The 18,637-nt window shown below is 41.0% G+C and overlaps 1 protein-coding gene across 1 annotated transcript in view; it reads left to right on the top strand.

Annotated features, from left to right (window-relative positions):
• gpc6a (glypican 6a) overlaps positions 1–15,958 on the top strand; it is a gene marked incomplete at both ends in the record, with an annotated part of 189,960 nt that extends 174,002 nt beyond the window's left edge. Inside the window, 3 exons of the mRNA XM_083900937.1 lie at positions 9,424–9,554; positions 12,715–12,890; positions 15,735–15,958. Of these exons, the coding sequence (XP_083757063.1) occupies positions 9,424–9,554; positions 12,715–12,890; positions 15,735–15,958 (531 nt within the window). The remainder of the gene's footprint in view (positions 1–9,423; positions 9,555–12,714; positions 12,891–15,734) is intronic.
• Positions 15,959–18,637: the final 2,679 nt, after the last annotated feature.

Here is an 18,637-nt window from a genome sequence, read left to right as displayed (position 1 = left end):
GCGTGCCTAGAGTCAAACTGGAGCGGTCTGTTTATTAAAGGTGACATAGAGTGGTCCTGTTGCACATAAATGTTAGTTATGGAGGTCTACTTACATATATTAACTTGTTTTTATGGTCAAAAGCCTCCTAGTTTCTGTAAACAAGCCTCTTTTCTGACGGTGTTTTTCTGCTGCGAGATTTCAGAGTGAACTTTCACCCCCAGAAGACAGAGTCTTGTGATTGGCCGGTTACTATCCAGCACATCCGTTCTCAGAAGCGTAGCGTCCCCCTCTGGAACGGTGGATGCACTGCTCCTCATTATCAAAACATTGTTTTAACAATGTTTAAAAATAGCTTCTTCACGACTCCCCGTCGCAGTCCCTTTTATGATTTTAAACCGGAGTCAGACCCAGAGTCAGAAGACACTGTCGCTCGTGAAACACCTCCACAACGGACGTTATTCTACTTCTGCGGTTCAATGTATGCAACCGGATGTGCCCGGACTGCCGCCCGGAGCAGGACGATCAGTTGTTCAGGAGAACCGCTGCTTACGTAACTATTACGGGATTTTCAGTGATCTCGTTGAGTCCCGAGATTACAATAAAACACAACGTTCTCAGCAGTGGCTGAACTGTTTGTTTCGAACCGTCACGCAGATACACACCAAAAAAACAGCGTTAATAGGAACTTCCGGTCTAGTTCCGCTTTAAACTAAAAGAGCAGCGCTACAAATAACTGCGAATGTGTGCCTCTGTTTTTAGCGTTTAGTGTTACTTTAGAGACTCATTTTCACAATCTGGGATTCAAACCGACTTGCTGTGAGACAACAGTGTTCTAGCCACCTTGTTGCCTTTCTTTATAAAGCAATACAAAATGAACCCGAGTAGAGGAGCGGCGCTGAGGCTAATGCAGCGGCAGCAGCAAAGATGTGGTGAGAAACAGTTTGTCTGATTCTGACGCGAGACATCGCTGGCCTGTGTGTGTGTGTGTGTGTGTGTGTGTGTGTGTGTGTGTGTGTGTGTGTGTGTGTGTGTGTGTGTGTGTGTGTGTGTGTGTGTGTGTGTGTGTGTGTGTGTGTGTGTGTGTGTGTGTGTGTGTGTGTGTGTTGCATTTATTTATGAACAAGTGGTTGTTGACAGCTGTGGTTGTGAAACAGAATGGGCTGTTGACACTGTTTCGTGTGGTCTCTGCGCACACAGATGGAAGACGCTGCATTGTTCTTTTATGGGTGTCAACATTACCAGTTGATACGCGGGCTAGACTATGTGATACAATTAAAAGTGAAATCTGTCGCTGCTTACCTTCAAATAGTTACAGCGTTTCTTTAAAAAAAGAGCTCAGATTACAGCTACTTTATAGATAAGAATAATGTCTTAACTACTGATTACTACTGTTATGGTGATTACTTAGCCACAGTCAGACAAGAACATAATGGATGAACAAACATGTTGACAGTGTAAATACAGGGGAAGTCGTGCTCATAATATTAAAATAAAACAGCATTTCATAGACAGTTTTCTCCTTCTTTTTTTTTTTTACAACGGCTTGAGTCGTATCATTTCAACGTTAGATGTATAGGTTCCACGACAGTAAGATACAGATTATCAGAACATTAAGTCCTACGAGCCGAGTGAGTCTCGCAAGAGTGTGAAGCAACACAAAGGTAAATTGTAAATGGTCTGTAATTATATAGCCATTTTCTCGTCTTGAGTACCAATGAAATCGATTTGCGCGACAGTATTTCCATTCACATGCATACATTCATTCATACCACACAATACAGCGCATCTATATTCAGCGCTTTATCTTTCACACATCTGCCATAGCTATTCTCTGCCGGCATGGCTGCCAGGAGCACATTTGGTATAAGTGTCTTGCCCAAGGACACATCAGCATTTAGACGAGCAGAGTCAAGGATTGGAACATTGACCTTCCAAAAACACGATGACCCGATTCACTTCGCTGATCCACGTCCACCAGTGAGGCCACAGTGTGGAAGTTACAGCTTTTATGAACTAAAGTTCATAGCATCAATCGATTCATAGCACATTTTAGATCAATACACTTTGTCCAATTGTGTTAGTTGCAATCATATCTCACAATGGTTGGTGTTGTGGTGAGCGCTGTTGCCTCAAGTTTGTTGTTCATGTTCACCCCATGTGTGTGTGGGTTTTCTTCGGGTTTTCCAGCTCCCTCTCGCAGTCCAAGAACATGCAGAGGTTAATTGGACATGCTGGATGGTTGTCTCTCTGTGTGGTCCTGTGGTGGACACATCAGTGATCCGACCATCAGGCTTTTGAGAAGCCAAGGTTGTGATCATGATGGAAAGAGATTGTGAGGTCTTACTCGTCAGCCAAGTTTATTTTTAGCAGTAGAAATCCACTTCTGAAACTTTCCATGGGTGTTTTTTTTTTGTGTTTTCAGCCACAGTCCAACTAGCCATCTTGCTTTGTTAGCGCAGAGCAGCCTTTGTGTCTCTGCCAGTGTGTATCTGTCCTGACTTAAAATCGTGACATCCCTCTGTATGCTGTATGACACAAAAGCAAAACACCACTGGATACTGGTTTGAATGTAGCAGAATGTAACATTACATGATGTAATATAGCTTTAAAGCTCACATAGAGTGGTCCTGTAGCACATATATGTTAGTTATGGAGGTCTACTTACATACATTAACTTGTTTTTATGGTCAAAAACCTCCTAGTTGCTGTAAACGAGCCTATAGAAATCCTCTTTTCTGACGATGTTTCACAGCCGCGATATTTCAGACTTAACTCTCACCCCGGCTTCCCAACTGTCTTGTGATTGGCCAGTACCCGGAAGTGACATATTCAGCAAACCCGCTCTCAGAAGCGCAGCTCCCCCCTCTGGAACGGTGGATGCACTGCTACTCATTATCAAAACATTGTTTTAACAATGTTTAAAAATAGCTTCTTCACGACTCCCCGCCGCAGTCCCTTTTATGACTTTGACCCGGAGTCTGACCCAGAGTCAGAAGACACTGTCGCTCGTGAAACACGTTATTCTTCTTCTGCGGTTCAATGTACGCAACAGGATGTGACTGTACTAGTGCCCGGAGCAGGAGGATCTGCTGTTCAGGAGAACTGCTGTTTACGTATCCGGACCGTTTTTTTTCAGAGATCTCGCTGAGCCCGAGATTACAATAAAACACAGTGTTCTCAGCAGTGGCTGAACTGTTTGTTTTGAACCTTCAGGGCTTCTTAAACAAGGTAATGACGCAGATACACACAAAAAAAACAGCGTTAATTGGAACATCCGGTCTAGGTCCACTTTAAATATTATAGTGCTGGGCACATTAATGGTGTTACCGGCATCAACGTTAAAACTATACTCACCTTTCTTGCATGTCGAAACAAGGGCTTAGAAACAATTTGAACGTGAACAACTCCGCCTCCCTCAATGTCCCACCCTCCATGGCGGGAACGGCAGCAGCCATGCACATGCGTGAGTCATTTGCAGCCTGGACGCAGAGTGGTGAGTTTCGCCTCTCTAGCTCTGACTGTAGGCTGGGACTACGGAGGCTACTGTGCGACAACACACGCTGCTTGTTGAGCACAGTAACTGCAGAGTTGTACGTGCTTTCACCTGAGAGTCTCCAAACGCCACAAAAAGTCGGCAGATGACTTGAGTCGAGGCGTGCGACTGGTGACAGACAGGAAGCTCGGACAATATTTTTATTCGGACCAAATAATTTACTTGGTCATACTTTTATCATAATAATATGAGAATTAAATAATGATGAGTTTCAAAACCTGGCGGGTTTATCTCACGTTTTAGAGTGCCATACGCTTATTAGGAGCAATTTAAGATTACAAAAGAAAAGTGTAAAAATGCAAGAAAGGTAAGTAACACTTTAACGCATGAAGCGTTTCCATGAGGACTGACCGAAAAAAGACGTGTGTGATGTCATGTTTACGTGCCGCGGCACCGGAGTCCAGGCACTGTTTAACAGTTAGCTGCGTTAGCTCCTATAGCGGCATTAGCACGCCTACAGTCGAACTTGAGCGGTCTGTTTATTAAACGAAAATAGCAGCGCTACAAATAACCAGCGTACCTGTGTACTGCATATGTGTGCCTCTGTTTTTAAAGTTTAGCGTTACTTTAGAGACTCATTTTAACAATCGGGAGTCGCAGCAGTAAAATAATAGAATCTAAGTACAATGACTCACCACGCTGTGATCTGATCCACATTTTCTCATCAGTACCTGGGTGTTGTGAACTGTCGTCCTGAGTCATAGCTTAACGAGCATGAATTAAACCTAACCAGCTTTGGTCTCCGTGACAGGATTGTCGCATCAAATGTGAGGGCAGTCCACCCCGCTGTGGCGTCCTGTTGGTACAGGCCCTTTCATGTCCCGTTAAGACCTAAGGTTTCACTGAATGTACTCTCCCAAATTCTCTGTCACTAGGACATTAGGGTTTTTGTATGTGTGGAAATGTGTGATGAATTAATCGGTTAAATCTGTCGTATATCTTAACAGTCACCAGTGTCCACATGGTTGTCTTATAATTTTGTCCATATAGACTCATAGTCTGGATTTAGCCAGAGTTTTCTCCCAGTGACGTCCGTTGCATCTGCTGGGAGAAATGATCAGCAGGATTAAGAATGTTGGCGTCATCTGTTGGCGTACGCGCAACTGTTGGTTGATACCAAAGCCGATTTCAGAGATGAAAAAGTTGTGGATGATTGAGTCCGGACATTTCACTGTTCACATATGAAGAAGGCAGAATTAGAGATTATCTGGATCAGACCCGATCACCACAGCAGGAGAATTTGCGGGGCTTTTAGTCAAGGGTCAGTGCCCGCGGTCTGGACTTGTGTTCTCCTCATTTGGACTCACTCACATTCAGATTCAGACAACCTTATTGATCCCAAGAAGGGCAATTAATGTGCAGCTTGTACCAGTCGATACAGACACACAAAACTCACCAGCAATAATTAATACTGTATATCAGAGCCGACCGATTACTGTACACACAACAACACGAGCAATAAATAAGAAACCACAAATAAGCAATGGTGTTTTTACAAATTAGAATTGACAAATCAATGAAAACATTATATTAATTTCAAAAGATGACCACTGTCTGTGTTTTGTAGCCCGATGCCAAGGACTTGAGTCATGGTTTGTTCTATTATAATGCTGCAGTGCAGGGAATTTACTGGAAAGAATATGATTATGTTGGCTTATAATCGCTTTTGCAATCTTAGCCACCTGGTTCACCCACAGCGATCCCATGTCTCTCTTCTGTGCTCGAATAATCTTTGAGCAGACAATCATACAGTTTAGGCTCTTCCTGTGCCTTCACTGAGAACCTTTAAGACAACAAATACAAGTAAAAGTTGAAATACTTCCAAAAAACAAGTAGCCACATCAGATAATGTAGAAAATTGAAGTTGCAATGTATTGTAGTGGATTATGGAATCGTTGAATAATTGAAATCAGTGTCACACTCAGTGTGTTTACATGCCTGTTAAAACTCAAATTTTAGACTAAGATAATTTGGTTTCCTTAATGTCATGTTAACACTAAAATTGAGCTAGTCTATTCCGACTCAGATACCTGGATAATGTGATTCATAGTCTGATTAATCTTGCATGTATACGCTTATTCTGACTGTAGTCGGACTTGGCGTTCTGCTGCTCCTCCCAGGTCTTTGACCCAGAAGTAGAAGTATACGACGTATAAACAGCAGTAATGTTGTCCGCGTCTTTCTTCGTAACCACAAGAGCCATGCTTACGTATCGCAAATATCATGCATAGAAGGTACGGAACAGAACCACATCAACATCCATCTCTGCGATGTAAAGGTCAACAGGAAAGTCATTCAATACGCACTAGCTTATAGAGAGATCCAGCGCCACCTATGGAGGTGGAGTCAGACGTACAAGGCCAATAAAAATTGATTTTGTATACTTGGACTCAGCAAGTTGGCCATAGCTCGATTAAACTGTGCATTTAAATGTACTGAGGGACACAAAAAAGAGTTAATCTTCTGTTTCTAGTTGATTTCTCCAGATTTGACTATAAGGAGCTTTCACTTTGCTGATTAAGTTTGTGTTGACTTTTGTGAAGTTCAGTCGACAGCAGCCATGCACAGATACTGTGCTTCAGTCCACAGAAGGTCTGGGTTGTCGGAAAAAAAAATTGTTTTGGCGCTCAGCACATTATTTTTGCAGAATCGTTGCCAGCCTTTGAAGTTGTGATACATTAATCAAACACATGTCACTCGGAAATGTCTGGTTTACTTAGTCAAAATAACGTTTGGCGTTACAGAAATGGCTGTAAATATAGAAACGACATAGCGTGCTAGCGGTGATTGTGCTGCCGCCACCTTTTTATGTTGTGAATTGGGTCATGATGGTTTGTCACCTTTTGGAAAACTGGGTCACCATATCAGACAGAACACTGGCCTACTGTATCTCCTGTTAGCTCATCTGTGCAGCCGTGCGTCTGTGAGAGCAGAACAGGGTTTGAAGTCGTTTATGAAGTTGATGACAAAATCTCAAGGTTGATCACTCCATTTCCTTACTATTTTATTTCCAATCTCAATTTTTTTTTTTAGAACAGCTGGCATGTATAACACGGTTAAATATTTAGCATAGAGAGGAGTAGTTATATAAGCTGTCATACTCTATCCACCTCCTCCAAGAATGGCACAGTTAATATATACTGTGTGGTGTGTGCTCAGCTATGACTTGAACCACAGGCAACTGTGGCATATAACCCAAACCCAAGATAAAACAATGTTGTGGCTCACTGGGTAATTACCTCTGGCTTCCCAGAGCATACTTTATTGCTCCGGCTCTCTCTTCACCAGCCTCAAAGAAGCAATACAAGTCAGTATTATACATCCTGCACTGATGTGGTAAACCAACACGAGTGCATTCCAGGACTGTAACTTAAACTTTCCGACTTAAACAATACAGTCAGGGTTTGGTGTGAGTTTTTGGTCATAATTTTGGTGCAAGAGACTGTGAAGTATGTGATACACTATTGGCCTACTCCATTTTAGAGCATCAGCTAATTAATCAAAATTAAATTAACCTATCACTAAAAGATTTTAATTTGGAGTTTTCCTTGTTCACCATAAGCTTAAAGCATAATCCATATGAAGAAAAGGGCAGAGTTGGATCATCAACATCATAAACAACAAGCATCCTGGTGGGATGAGCTGAGTCTGTCGGTCGTCTGAAGCAAATGCCGTGATATTTCATACATATTGTCATAAATATGAAAGCTCACATTTGGGTTCAAAACATTTTATTCATCAAAAGTTCAAATAAATTGCCTCAAAAAACGGCCTAAAATTGCAGTTTTACGAACTTTCTCATGCATATGCATGTTAAATATTTTAAGGCTGCAACGATTATTCGATTAATCGATGACTAAATTAATCATCAACTATTTTGACAATAATAGGTATTAGAGGATTTTTTTTTAACAATTAACACAAGGTTTCTTTGAGAACATCATGATTTCCAATTAAAAAAAAAAAAAGATCTGCATTTTTCAACATTTTCCTACATTTATGAACAAAAGAGTACTTGATTTAAGCTATACTTACCTTTCCTGCATGTCTCACAGCACTTGGATTTGAAAATTTGAACACCTCCGCCTCACTCAAAGTTCCACCCTCCAGGGCGGAAGTGCGAAGGTTCTCCGCTCTACTCTGACTATAGGCTGGGTCTGTGGAGGTTACCGTGCTTTGGGCGCTGATCCCGGCAACACACGCTGCTTGTTGAGCACAGTGACTGCAGAGTGATACGCGCCTTTATAATGAGTATAAATAAAAAATAATAATAATGATGAGTTTCAAAATCTGGCGGGTTTATCTCACGTTTTAGAGTGCCAAAGGCTTAATAGGAGCAATTTAAGGTTACCGAAGAAAAGTGTAAAAATGCAAGAAATGTAAGTATAGCTTTAATGGAGAAAATAATAAACAGATTACTAGATTGTTAGTTGCACCCCCAAAAATATTTTTCAAACAAACCAAATATGTTGTAAATTCTCAGACACCTAATGAAGTAAATACTTTGTGGATGAAATGATTGGTCATCATTTAGAAATGAGAAGCTGCTTTTGTTGATTTCAGTGTGGAATCGTCGACATACGGTAACATTTTTCCACGGATAAGTCTCTCTTTTTCTAAATTATATTCCTGAAGTTAAATTAGAAACATTCCAGTCCATTCTGTGGTACAATTAAGTGTGTGCTTTGAAAATAATGTGATTGATTATTTGCGTATTTGAGTATTCATAAACATCTTAAGGATTAATCTTCAAAGCACAATGTATGTACATATTCCTATACTTCTGCAACTCGGATGAAATGTTTTCTAAGATTAAAAAAAAAAAAAAAAGGCTTTAGTTTTGCATTCAATCAGATGCTGCTTTCTGAAATATAAGGGTATAAATTGTATGTGACAGATACAGTATTGTTTTATTTTTTTGTGCAGGCTACGCTTTTTAGAGCCTTGAAGAATTCTTACAGACAAAAAAAACAACAACATTGCAATTGATGTTTGAAAGTGATGGAATTGCTCAGAGAGGATCTTCACCCATTGACAATGTTCTTTCTTGCCAAAAAATATTAACACACACACAATTTCACTTGTGTGATACTCAGCTCAGTCTGTTTTATGGATGCCTGATATAATACATGTTGATTTGTGTCTGTATTGCCTGTGTTTGTATTGCCTCCTGTAACTGTGAACTTTTCAATTGTAGCCGTAGCTTCCGTGCCGAATTCATCAGTCAAAGAGAAAATAAAGCACTTGGTAATCTAAGATTATTAATAATGCGTCTAATATTTCTGTGTTGTTCATAGCAACATCCTCTCCCTCTCTCTCTCTCTCTCTCTCGCATGTGTTTGGAAGTCAGCAGGTCAAACGTCTTGCTGAGTCCAGATGGAGTCGGTCGGGGGGGTGTCATGTGCCAAATATCAAATTTGAAACTTCAAATCTGTTGCGTGCGTGAATCAGAGATTATCACAATATGGGTGGAAGTGAGCAAGATGCAAAATGGAAATAAGTCCAGGCAATAACAGTACTTACAGAAAAACACGAACAGAAGGGATTGAGCAAAATAATCTACCAAAAACCGGAAACAATTTTTTTTTTCCTGCCAAATTAATATCACTATGTATTACAATCTTTATTGGAGATGGATTACAGTTAAATCAGGTAGTGTAGCAAAATAAGCCCCGAAAAAACCTAAAGCTCAGCAAAATCATCAAAGTAGCAGAATGCATAATAAATGTATATCCATCCTGAGAACTACGTGGTCGTGTGCACCTCAGTGTCACAGTCAAGCGAGCAACTTAACAGTCGGTTCACTTCTCACCCTTCAGCTACTGAAATGCAAAAATGTTCAGCCCAAATATATATAATTCTCTCGTTCTGTTTTGGCCCCGTGGCAGGTGACTGACATCAAGGAGAAGCTGAAGGAGTCCAGGAGGTTCTGGTCCAAACTGCCAGATGACATCTGCACCAAGGGCAGATTCACGGAATCTGATGAGGAGCAATGCTGGAACAGCCACGCGAAGGGCAGGTGAGGACATTTCCTATAACCACGGCAAAGTCACTCAAACACCCCCCCCCCACACACACACACATACACACACTTGGCTGTTATCACATTTTTGCCTGCCAGGGATTAAAATAACCCCAATGTGTTCTCAGATTAACTCACTCTCTCTCTCTAAGTACAATGGGTAGTGCTTATATATGGAGAACTTCTAAGCTCCGAGACTGTGAAGCTCAGAAGTCTGTGCAGTTTCCAACACCTCTTATCACCAGTGCACTGCAGCATGTAGAGTATCACTGGGCCTTACTAGTAGATCCATGGACTGGAAGTTGTTTTTCCCTCTCTGACAGTGAACCAACGATGCTGGCAATGAGAATGTATCATGCCATCTCTTTGGCCTTCTCCAAATAACAAAATCACCAGCTGGTGCAATAAAAGACGCGTTCTACTGTGTGTGTGTGTGTGCCAGTGCCATTTTTAACCATCACTCTAAATCTGTTGGTAAAATTTGTTGACCAGAATGAATAAAACGTCATTAACAGTCAGAACACGTCAGGAGAATCTTTTGTTATCGAATGAGTGATGCACACTAGGATTTTCAAATCTTAGGCCTTGTTTAGACTGCAGACCTAATCAGAACACTTTAGATTAGGGAACACATATTCACCATTAACTAGGTGCTTACTAACATGCATATAAGTGGATTATTAGCCCTTTATTAGTAAATATTAAGCACGTATGTCATAATGGAGGTAGAATAAGGTTATGTAGAATAAGGTGTTAATACATGCTTAATGATTACTAATAATGGGCTAGTATGCTACTTATATGCGTGTTCATAAGCACCTAGTTAATGATGAATGTGTTCCCTAATCTAAAGTGTTACCCATATTTGTAAGCCTATCCAATCGGAATCTGATCTTCCTGACCAACTGTTCACATTACGTATTGCAAGTGATCAGATCCGATGTGAGTGTGTCCATATATATACATTGTCTAGTCTAGTCTTCCACATCGATTTCTATAGTAGTTACAGGCCACGCGTGAAAACAAGTAGAATAAACAAAATAAATGGCGGACAGAAATCTGTGCCTGTGTCTGTCCCAAATAATCCTGTCGAGCCGTGGTGCAAACTTTCGTCTGATTTTCACTGTGTTGATCCTTTAACGCGTCTCCAATTAACGTCTGTCTCTCCGGATTTCTACGTCATTGTATGAGATCCTATCTGAGCGACCAAGACATTCAGATTCACGCAGATCTGTGAAAATCCCGGTCAGAGTCGCATTGGAAACCACCTCCGTATGTGGTTTGAATCAGCTGTTGTAGCTATAGCTGTCCGTGACTGCCAAAAAAACTCAGCGAGATACAATCTGGATATGCTTACAATCTGATTTGCGCTGCAGTCTAAACAAAGCCTTGGAATCAAAAACCTGGGAAGTTGAAGACTCAACAACAGATGTAACTGATATTTGATATTTTAATTGTGAGAAAGCACACACACACACACAAAACACACAACCACACACTTTACACGAGAAGAAACAGTTGGCGAATGGCGATTCCAGGGATTTACAGAAATCTACATGATCAAATGTGACTTCAGAATGAAAATGCACAAGGAGGTAGCTATATTAGCTAGCAGCTACTAGCTAGTAGTTATTGATTGTGCTGTTTTGAACTGGAAAATACACAAAAAAGGGGGGGGGGGGGGTATTGTGTGTCTCAAACTGGGATAGTGCTAGCTATGGTTCACATGGGTCATTGAAAGTGCTTGAATTTTGTGCAAGAAAGAAGTTCAGTTGATATTTATGTGAGTGTCTCCCTTATTTGTTACAACGCCACCTACTGTTTCATGCCCTGCATTGCTTGATATACACAAACTAGGCCTACACTGAACAAAGGTGTCGTCGTAATTACTAGCGGTGTTGTGGAGACTGTCCACTGTCTCTCTCTCCGCCGTTGACGCGAGATTCCATGCAGAACAATGAGTGAGTAAAGTTAAGGGAGAGAGAGCAAATGATGAAGAAATTTAAATTCCAAGATCTCTGTCTCACCAAAGAAAATGACAGAGAATATACCTTGACCAAAATCCCAAGGACAATCACTTGTCCAGATGTGGAGAGTGCTTCAAATCAATAAAAGTGGACGCCATGGACAAAGAGGTTGTTGCCCTCCCATCTTAAGCAGTGTCGGCACATCCGGTCCTCGAATTTGAGGAAATTGGTCCTGGAAAGTAATTGAAAAGTCCTTGAGTTTGATGTCAATCAATGTGTCGGGACCCTGGCCAGCGACGGCTAAAAGCTAAAGGACACAGGATCCTGTTAGCTTAGCTTCCTGCTGGGTTTCTGCTCACACAGTCATGTCACTGATATTAAGATTATATCTTCTAAACCCCAAACATAAGAAGAGGCAGATTGGGCCACAAATGTAGGCAATTATCTCCCAGTCTGCACGAGTGCAATCTATGAGCACTTCATTTTCTACGAAAACAATTATATGACACGCAATTAAATGGATAAATGGTGACATAACACATGAACAAGTGTTATAAAGAACATTAACATGATTGCAATTACCCCCGCAAGTGAATAATCAAACATGAAATAGACTATTAAGTCTGAGTACGAGCGTTCTCAATGTCAGGTTCAAAGCGGCTGCCTCAAACACTTCACTTTAGTCGGTCTACTTTTGATTCCTCAGCTTGTCACACAAGATGATGAGATATTCACACTTGTTCCCCCAATTTTATGAGATTCTCTACAGTGCATGTGGCACTGAGGAGAAACCATGGATACAATATCCTGGTCAGAGGCTGCAGCCTCTCTGGCAAAAAAGATCTGTAACATCTGTAACTTGATTGGATGGCTTTGGTTTCACAGGCTACGTTCAAATTTCAAGGCACATTTGATATAATTTTTTTCCCATTGATACGACTCAGATCGGATTTTTCACACAGAAAAGTGTGGGCACAGAAATGTGATCGTCAATTCAGATTTTCTTATCAGATTCGTTTCAGATATAGTTTCAGATATATTCCATAAGTGGCCATACAACATGAGTGAAAACAGTCAATATTTATGTGCTCAGCATTGCCGTCATCAATCTGCACTGGTAACACGACAAGAACAAGGATCTCACCTGCGGGGTTAGTAGATAAAGGATTGTTTTGTTTTGATTTGACCAGATATTTCCCCGAAGTGGTGAAGGACGGTTTAACCAACCAAGTGAACAACCCAGAGGTGGACGTGGACATCACACGGCCCGACACGCTGATTCGGCAGCAGATCATGGCGCTGCGTGTCATGACCAACAAGCTGAAGAATGCCTACAACGGAAATGACATCTACTTCCAGGACTCCAGTAAGTGTGATTTAATGTACAGAAAGAAACGTTTCTAATGTAAGTGAGGCAGCAACAGTGGAGGGTTTTGATTCCCAGCTCTGCTAGTCTGCATCCCAGTGTGTCCCTGGGCAAGAGACTTAATCCAACATTGCTCCTGATGGTTGTGCTGACAGCTGTACGTGACTGAATTGGTGTGATTGGATGAATGGTAAATGGTATATAGCACGTTTTGGTAACACTTTAGATTAGGGAACACATATTCACCATTAACTAGGTACGAGCTACTAACCCTAACCCAATGCATGTTGTAATAGAGGTAGAATAAGGTGTTAATACGTGCTTAATGATTGCTAATAAAGGGCTAGTATGCTACTTATGTAATGTTACTAAGCACCTAGCCAATGGTGAATATGTGTTCCTTAATCTGAAGTGTTACCCACATTTCTAGTCTTCCTGTATAGTCTTCTAGTCTTAGAAACACGTCACCTAATCAGCCAATCAGCAGAGATCCAGCTTTGTCACAGAAAGCGTTGTTGTGAAATTCAGCAACTTCAGTACCACGTGTCAAAAAATACATCTCTGTATTTTCCTGCATCTATGTAATATTTCAAAAAGGATTGATGGTTAGTTGATGAAATCAATCAGGTGTTTTTGGAGCAGGTAATCATCTCAAACACCCTTACCCAAGGACCAGGATTGGGAAACACTGTTCTAAAAGGTTCTTTAATGTTCTGAAATACTATTCTTTTCATTTAATTTGTGTTTTTCCTGTACATTCTAATCCTAACACCAAACAAAATTTAAACGTTTGGCAGACTGAATTAAAAATTCCTCACAAGCATGGTTTGAAATCAAAGTGTGTCCTCACAAGACGTAGGAGGAGGACATTTACACACACACACACACACACACACACACCCTCCCCATACATTACAATCTGTTATTGCCAAACTAAAATCCCAGGTGTCATTCACGGAGGTAGCGACTCCCCACACAGCGTCACGGGCTGCATCAGTGTTGTGCGACTGAGGCAACACTGACATTATTAGGGGAATAAATTGCCGTGTGGGTACAGTGACGCGGGACAATGATGTACATCTCAAATGCGTCAATGACAGAAACCATTCTTTCAGCCTGACTCTTCCCGGGCTGACGAGACGGGAGAAACTCTCTGCACTACAAATAAAAAAGTACGGCGACGTGACAGTGCTACATTTGTGAACCGTAACTCAATTTTAGTTGCTGTCACACTTGTGTTTTTTCTCTTAGGAATGGTTAAAACATCAGACAGCCAGTGCTGAAGAAAGTGAAATTGTTCCATAGGTTACAATTTGGCATGGTAGTGTGGCTCCAACTCCTACAATGAGAAAACTGCATTACTTGCATTCCATCTGAATAAGACTTGAACTGGGATCTTGTTTAATTTGCACACTGAAAGTGGAAGTTTCTTTTGTAAGTGTCATTGTATGAGGTACTGACGCACAGACTGAGCCTACTGTGCTGCACTGAGAACCCAGCTCTGAGGCCGGGGACACACGCAAAATCAGCATTTAGCCACTCAACAAAAGACTCGCTTATTAAAATCTTAATTCTATGACATCTTAAGAATATGTTTTCATTAGACAGCCTCGTCCAACAGGAAATGAACGTTTGTGTCACTTTGTAAAACCTCTCAACTCCCTGCACCAAACTCCACAGAGAAAAACACAGATTTCACATCACATCACAACACGGGCAATATGTCAATCCACTGCTGCCATCTCCATCTCTGAGTAGAAATGTGTTTTCTTGTAACAGAGAAAGATGACACAAAAATGCAGATTTTCTGCATGGGCTTTGGCTAAATCATTATGATATTGATATTGAATCGAATCAGGACCTCGTAGGACCGTAATTGATTATGGAAGTTAGTTGCGGCCCTAAACATAAGACACATACAGTAATAAATAAACATTAGACATAGTGGTAGAATGGCAGAATGAAATGACCTGTACCTCTAGATTTAAGTTTTTTTTTTAACTTTTTCAGGAGAAATCACAGCTTTAATCAACACTTTTAACCCAGAACACAGAGCATTTTGGCTGCCTTTTCCATTTCTATGTTAAAACGCACAGAGGGTGTAATAATGTGCAACACAGTGTCTTCAATAATTTTTTCCAGCATAATCTTGGCAATCTGATGAAAAAAAAAAAATGTTCACCAACTATATATAAAAGAAGTCCTCAAAATGTTTAAGGAATAATTTTCATGAATTTTTGAAATTGAGGAAATGATCCATTCGCTCCGATGCACTTCTCGAAGTAAATCTCGTTGTACAAAAGTAAATCTCGTTGTTCAACTTGTATAATGACAATAAAGACATTCTATTCTATTCTATTCTATTCTTTGACAGTGACGTGACTTTATTCAACAAACAAAAAGTAATTTGAAATGACTTGATATTTTCTATAATGATATTCCACATCACCCTGAACAGTGATCCGTTTGAAAATATCAGTAAACCCCTTTTAAAATCGGATTGAATTTGGGAAATTTGGAAAGATGTCAACGTTTATCTGGCTCCTCTATTTTGTGAATTCTGCATAATTGTTGTTACTTTATATCACAACTAAAAATGTGATATAAAATGAATCATAACTTTGACTCAACAACACCTGAATATGTGACCCATAAACTCACCCAGGATTTCCATATAAGGAGTTATGTATTATTCCCGGAGAAAATGACCATGGGTGCACCTGTGGCACAGACCCATGCCGTGTGAGTACTAAGGGTTAAAATCCTCTTCCCACAGACCGAAGTTCCTGCTGCAGGCGATGATATTATTTGTATTTAAATGTAATTTTTTTCTTCCTGCCGCAGGTGACGAGGGCAGCAGCTCTGGCAGCGGCAGCGGTTGCCCTGACGGCTGCACGACAGAGTTTGTCTTTGTCGGAACGGACCCTCCGACGATCGGCGCCGACAGGAGCGACGAACGTGCGGCAGCAGCACCCGCCGACAAGTCATTTTCCCGCGGACCATCCCTACTGCTGGTGATGGCCGCCCTCACACTCCCGCTCTGGGCGGTGCAGACTCAATGGAGATAATACACACGTGTGGCCTGATTACTGACTTTTTTTTAATACTGTTCCATGCAGTATATGTTTAACAGCAAGTTCTAGTGCTGTTCCCTCACTGGACATGTAGAACCTCCTGGAAACCTGTGGAGAATGGCTTATTGTATCATAGGACGGGGAGTGAGTCGCAGCGCTGCATCCTGCTCGTCTCCCAAAGAATGCTTGGTGCCATCGCTGAACCAGCTTTCACATCTCTGAGAAGAAAAAAATAGAAAAAGAAAAGAAAGAAGATGTATTGTTTCCTCGTTATTTTTTAAGTGGAGTTTGAAGTGCACGTTCCTCTCGAAGGAAGTGACACATTTCGGAGATGGCCCTGTCAGTTTTTTTAAGAAAAAAGGTGATGTTTTTTTCTTTGTAGGATGAATTTGTCAAAACAAAGCACCCGTTTTATCTTATAAGTCTTCTCCCCCTCAGACAAAAGGATGAAGTCTAACTGTGTGCATGCGTGGAAATGATAAGTGACAACGTCTTTTTTTCTTTTTCCTTTTTTCTCTTTGTTTTTTTTGTGTGTCTGTTTGTTTTAAATGCAGGCCTCGCAGCTGTGGAGCAGGTGGTACAGGAACCAACAGTGCTAGCATTTCACCTGGTTTCCCGTTAGGTCATTTCAGTGCAGCGTCAGGAATCAGCAGTCTTTTCAGCCACTTTATAGTTGCACATTTGATTATTATCTCGAAGCAAGTGCTGATACAGTTATACGGCACAGAGAGAGAAAACTACTTTGCACAGATGATTATTATTGTTATTATTTTTGTTTGCTTCATAAGTTTTGTTTTTATGCTACAGATAAACATCCACATCCATAGAGAGAGAAAAATCTATATTTTCAGATCATTTAACGGATTGTACTCGTACGTATAAACGGTTACAGTATGTATTTTACTGCAAGGTATACTGTAATCTTAGCTTACTGGTTTAGTTAATGGATACTTTTTTTAGGAAGGAATTGTTGTTTGACCACCGTAAATGTAAAAAAAGAAAAAAGAAAGTTTTCACAGCAGCAGCCACTTACACTTTTCCGCCTGGGAATTTAACCTGTAACCCCAAACTGATCTCAGAGTATATTAGTCATTTTAGGCTTTTTCAACTGACACTTTCATTTATTTTCTTGGCTATCGTGTTTTTACTTGTTGCTAATTATGATTTATTTGTTTCTTTTTCATATCATCAGTCAATCAATCCTTTAATCCTTTATTTGCATGTGAAGTAATTTCACTTAAAAGTGCTCAACAGGATACAACAAAACAACCCCTCCCTCCACCTCCTGTCTCCCATCCCCACGAACGCATAAAGCAATTAAACAAAAAATATGTAACAAATGAAGCAGAAGGAACACAAATGAAGAAGTAATTAAGTGCAATCTTAGAACTCGGCAAATCGGCGATGAGGAAACACCGGAGAATGGCGAACAAATAAAAAACAGAAGGAATAAGACAAGAGAAAATCCTGTAGGATGACTGAAAAACAATAATAATTATAGAAATTCAAAGCATACGGAAGAATGGAAGGGAATGAAAGTGTGGTCTTCAGTTTGATTTAAAAATATATATATATATATATATATATATATATATATATTGTTATTCTACACTGCCCTCAGGAAAGCTGTTCCTTAAACATGGACCGTAGTCGTGAAAGGATGACTTTCAAATCGGGTAAATGCGCTCGGTAAAGACCATGAAAAGCTTTGAAAATCTTAAACAAACAGGAGCAAAGACTTACAGAGCGGTTACAAATTGCTGCTCTCGGACGCCGCTGTGCTGCAGCTCTGCCCACTCACATCTTACTGAAACACCACATCAATAATTTGCATCGTTCTTGCTAATGTCCGTCTTCTGGTTAATGGGAACAGAACCCCCGTCACCCCTGCAGGCTACAGGTTCTTCAAGTGGTCATTTACGGTGACAGGAAGTGTTAGAGTAGCAGGGTGTCGGGGGTTAGAGGGCTCCGAGTGTGCTCTTAGAATTAGTGTTACTATTCATAACCTCCCTTTTATGTCCTACAGGCTTTTACCTCAAGCCGTTCTCTTGAGGCCCAGGGAGCCAATAGCCTGTGCTCCAAGAACACAACACATTGGCAAAGACCTGCGGCCATACATTTAAGAGCGCTTCAAGGATTGTTGTGGGCATTATTGCTGACACAAACAAGAGGCGAATGTGAACTTTTAAATGAGAGAGGGCCTTTGAGGCAGACGCTCATGTGTATCATCAGCTCGCAAAGCACCTGGAATGCACCTGGATCTATTTTACATCACCAATAAACGAGTCAATTGTCTGTCTCAACAGGGACTTTTACCCAGAAGCCATTGCCATGACAGATTACCAGCTGAGCCTCTTAAAGAGGTAGTGCGCTGGGGAACAGCCTCACGAAAAACCCTGATATCTGTATGTAGTTTGGCACAAATAGCAGGTACAGATGAACTGAGGTTCTTCAGTGGTCCCAGTGCAAACAGCTGGAGTTGACTTAACATCTGCATGTCCATTCCGAGTCGGCAGTTATCTCAACAGAAGTCTTTCCTTGGTGGGTACATAAGGCATATGGGAGACACTAAGCACCACAGGAATCCCACTGCAGAACATTTGACCCCTCTCACCTCACTCCACACACACACAGCTTCGGGGGGGAAAAAAGGCAAAACAGCAGCTTCCCACC

This window comes from Microchirus variegatus (genome assembly GCF_963457635.1).
Source record: "Microchirus variegatus genome assembly, chromosome: 14".
Taxonomy (NCBI): domain Eukaryota; kingdom Metazoa; phylum Chordata; class Actinopteri; order Pleuronectiformes; family Soleidae; genus Microchirus; species Microchirus variegatus.
This window is presented reverse-complemented; position numbering and strand designations above follow the sequence as displayed.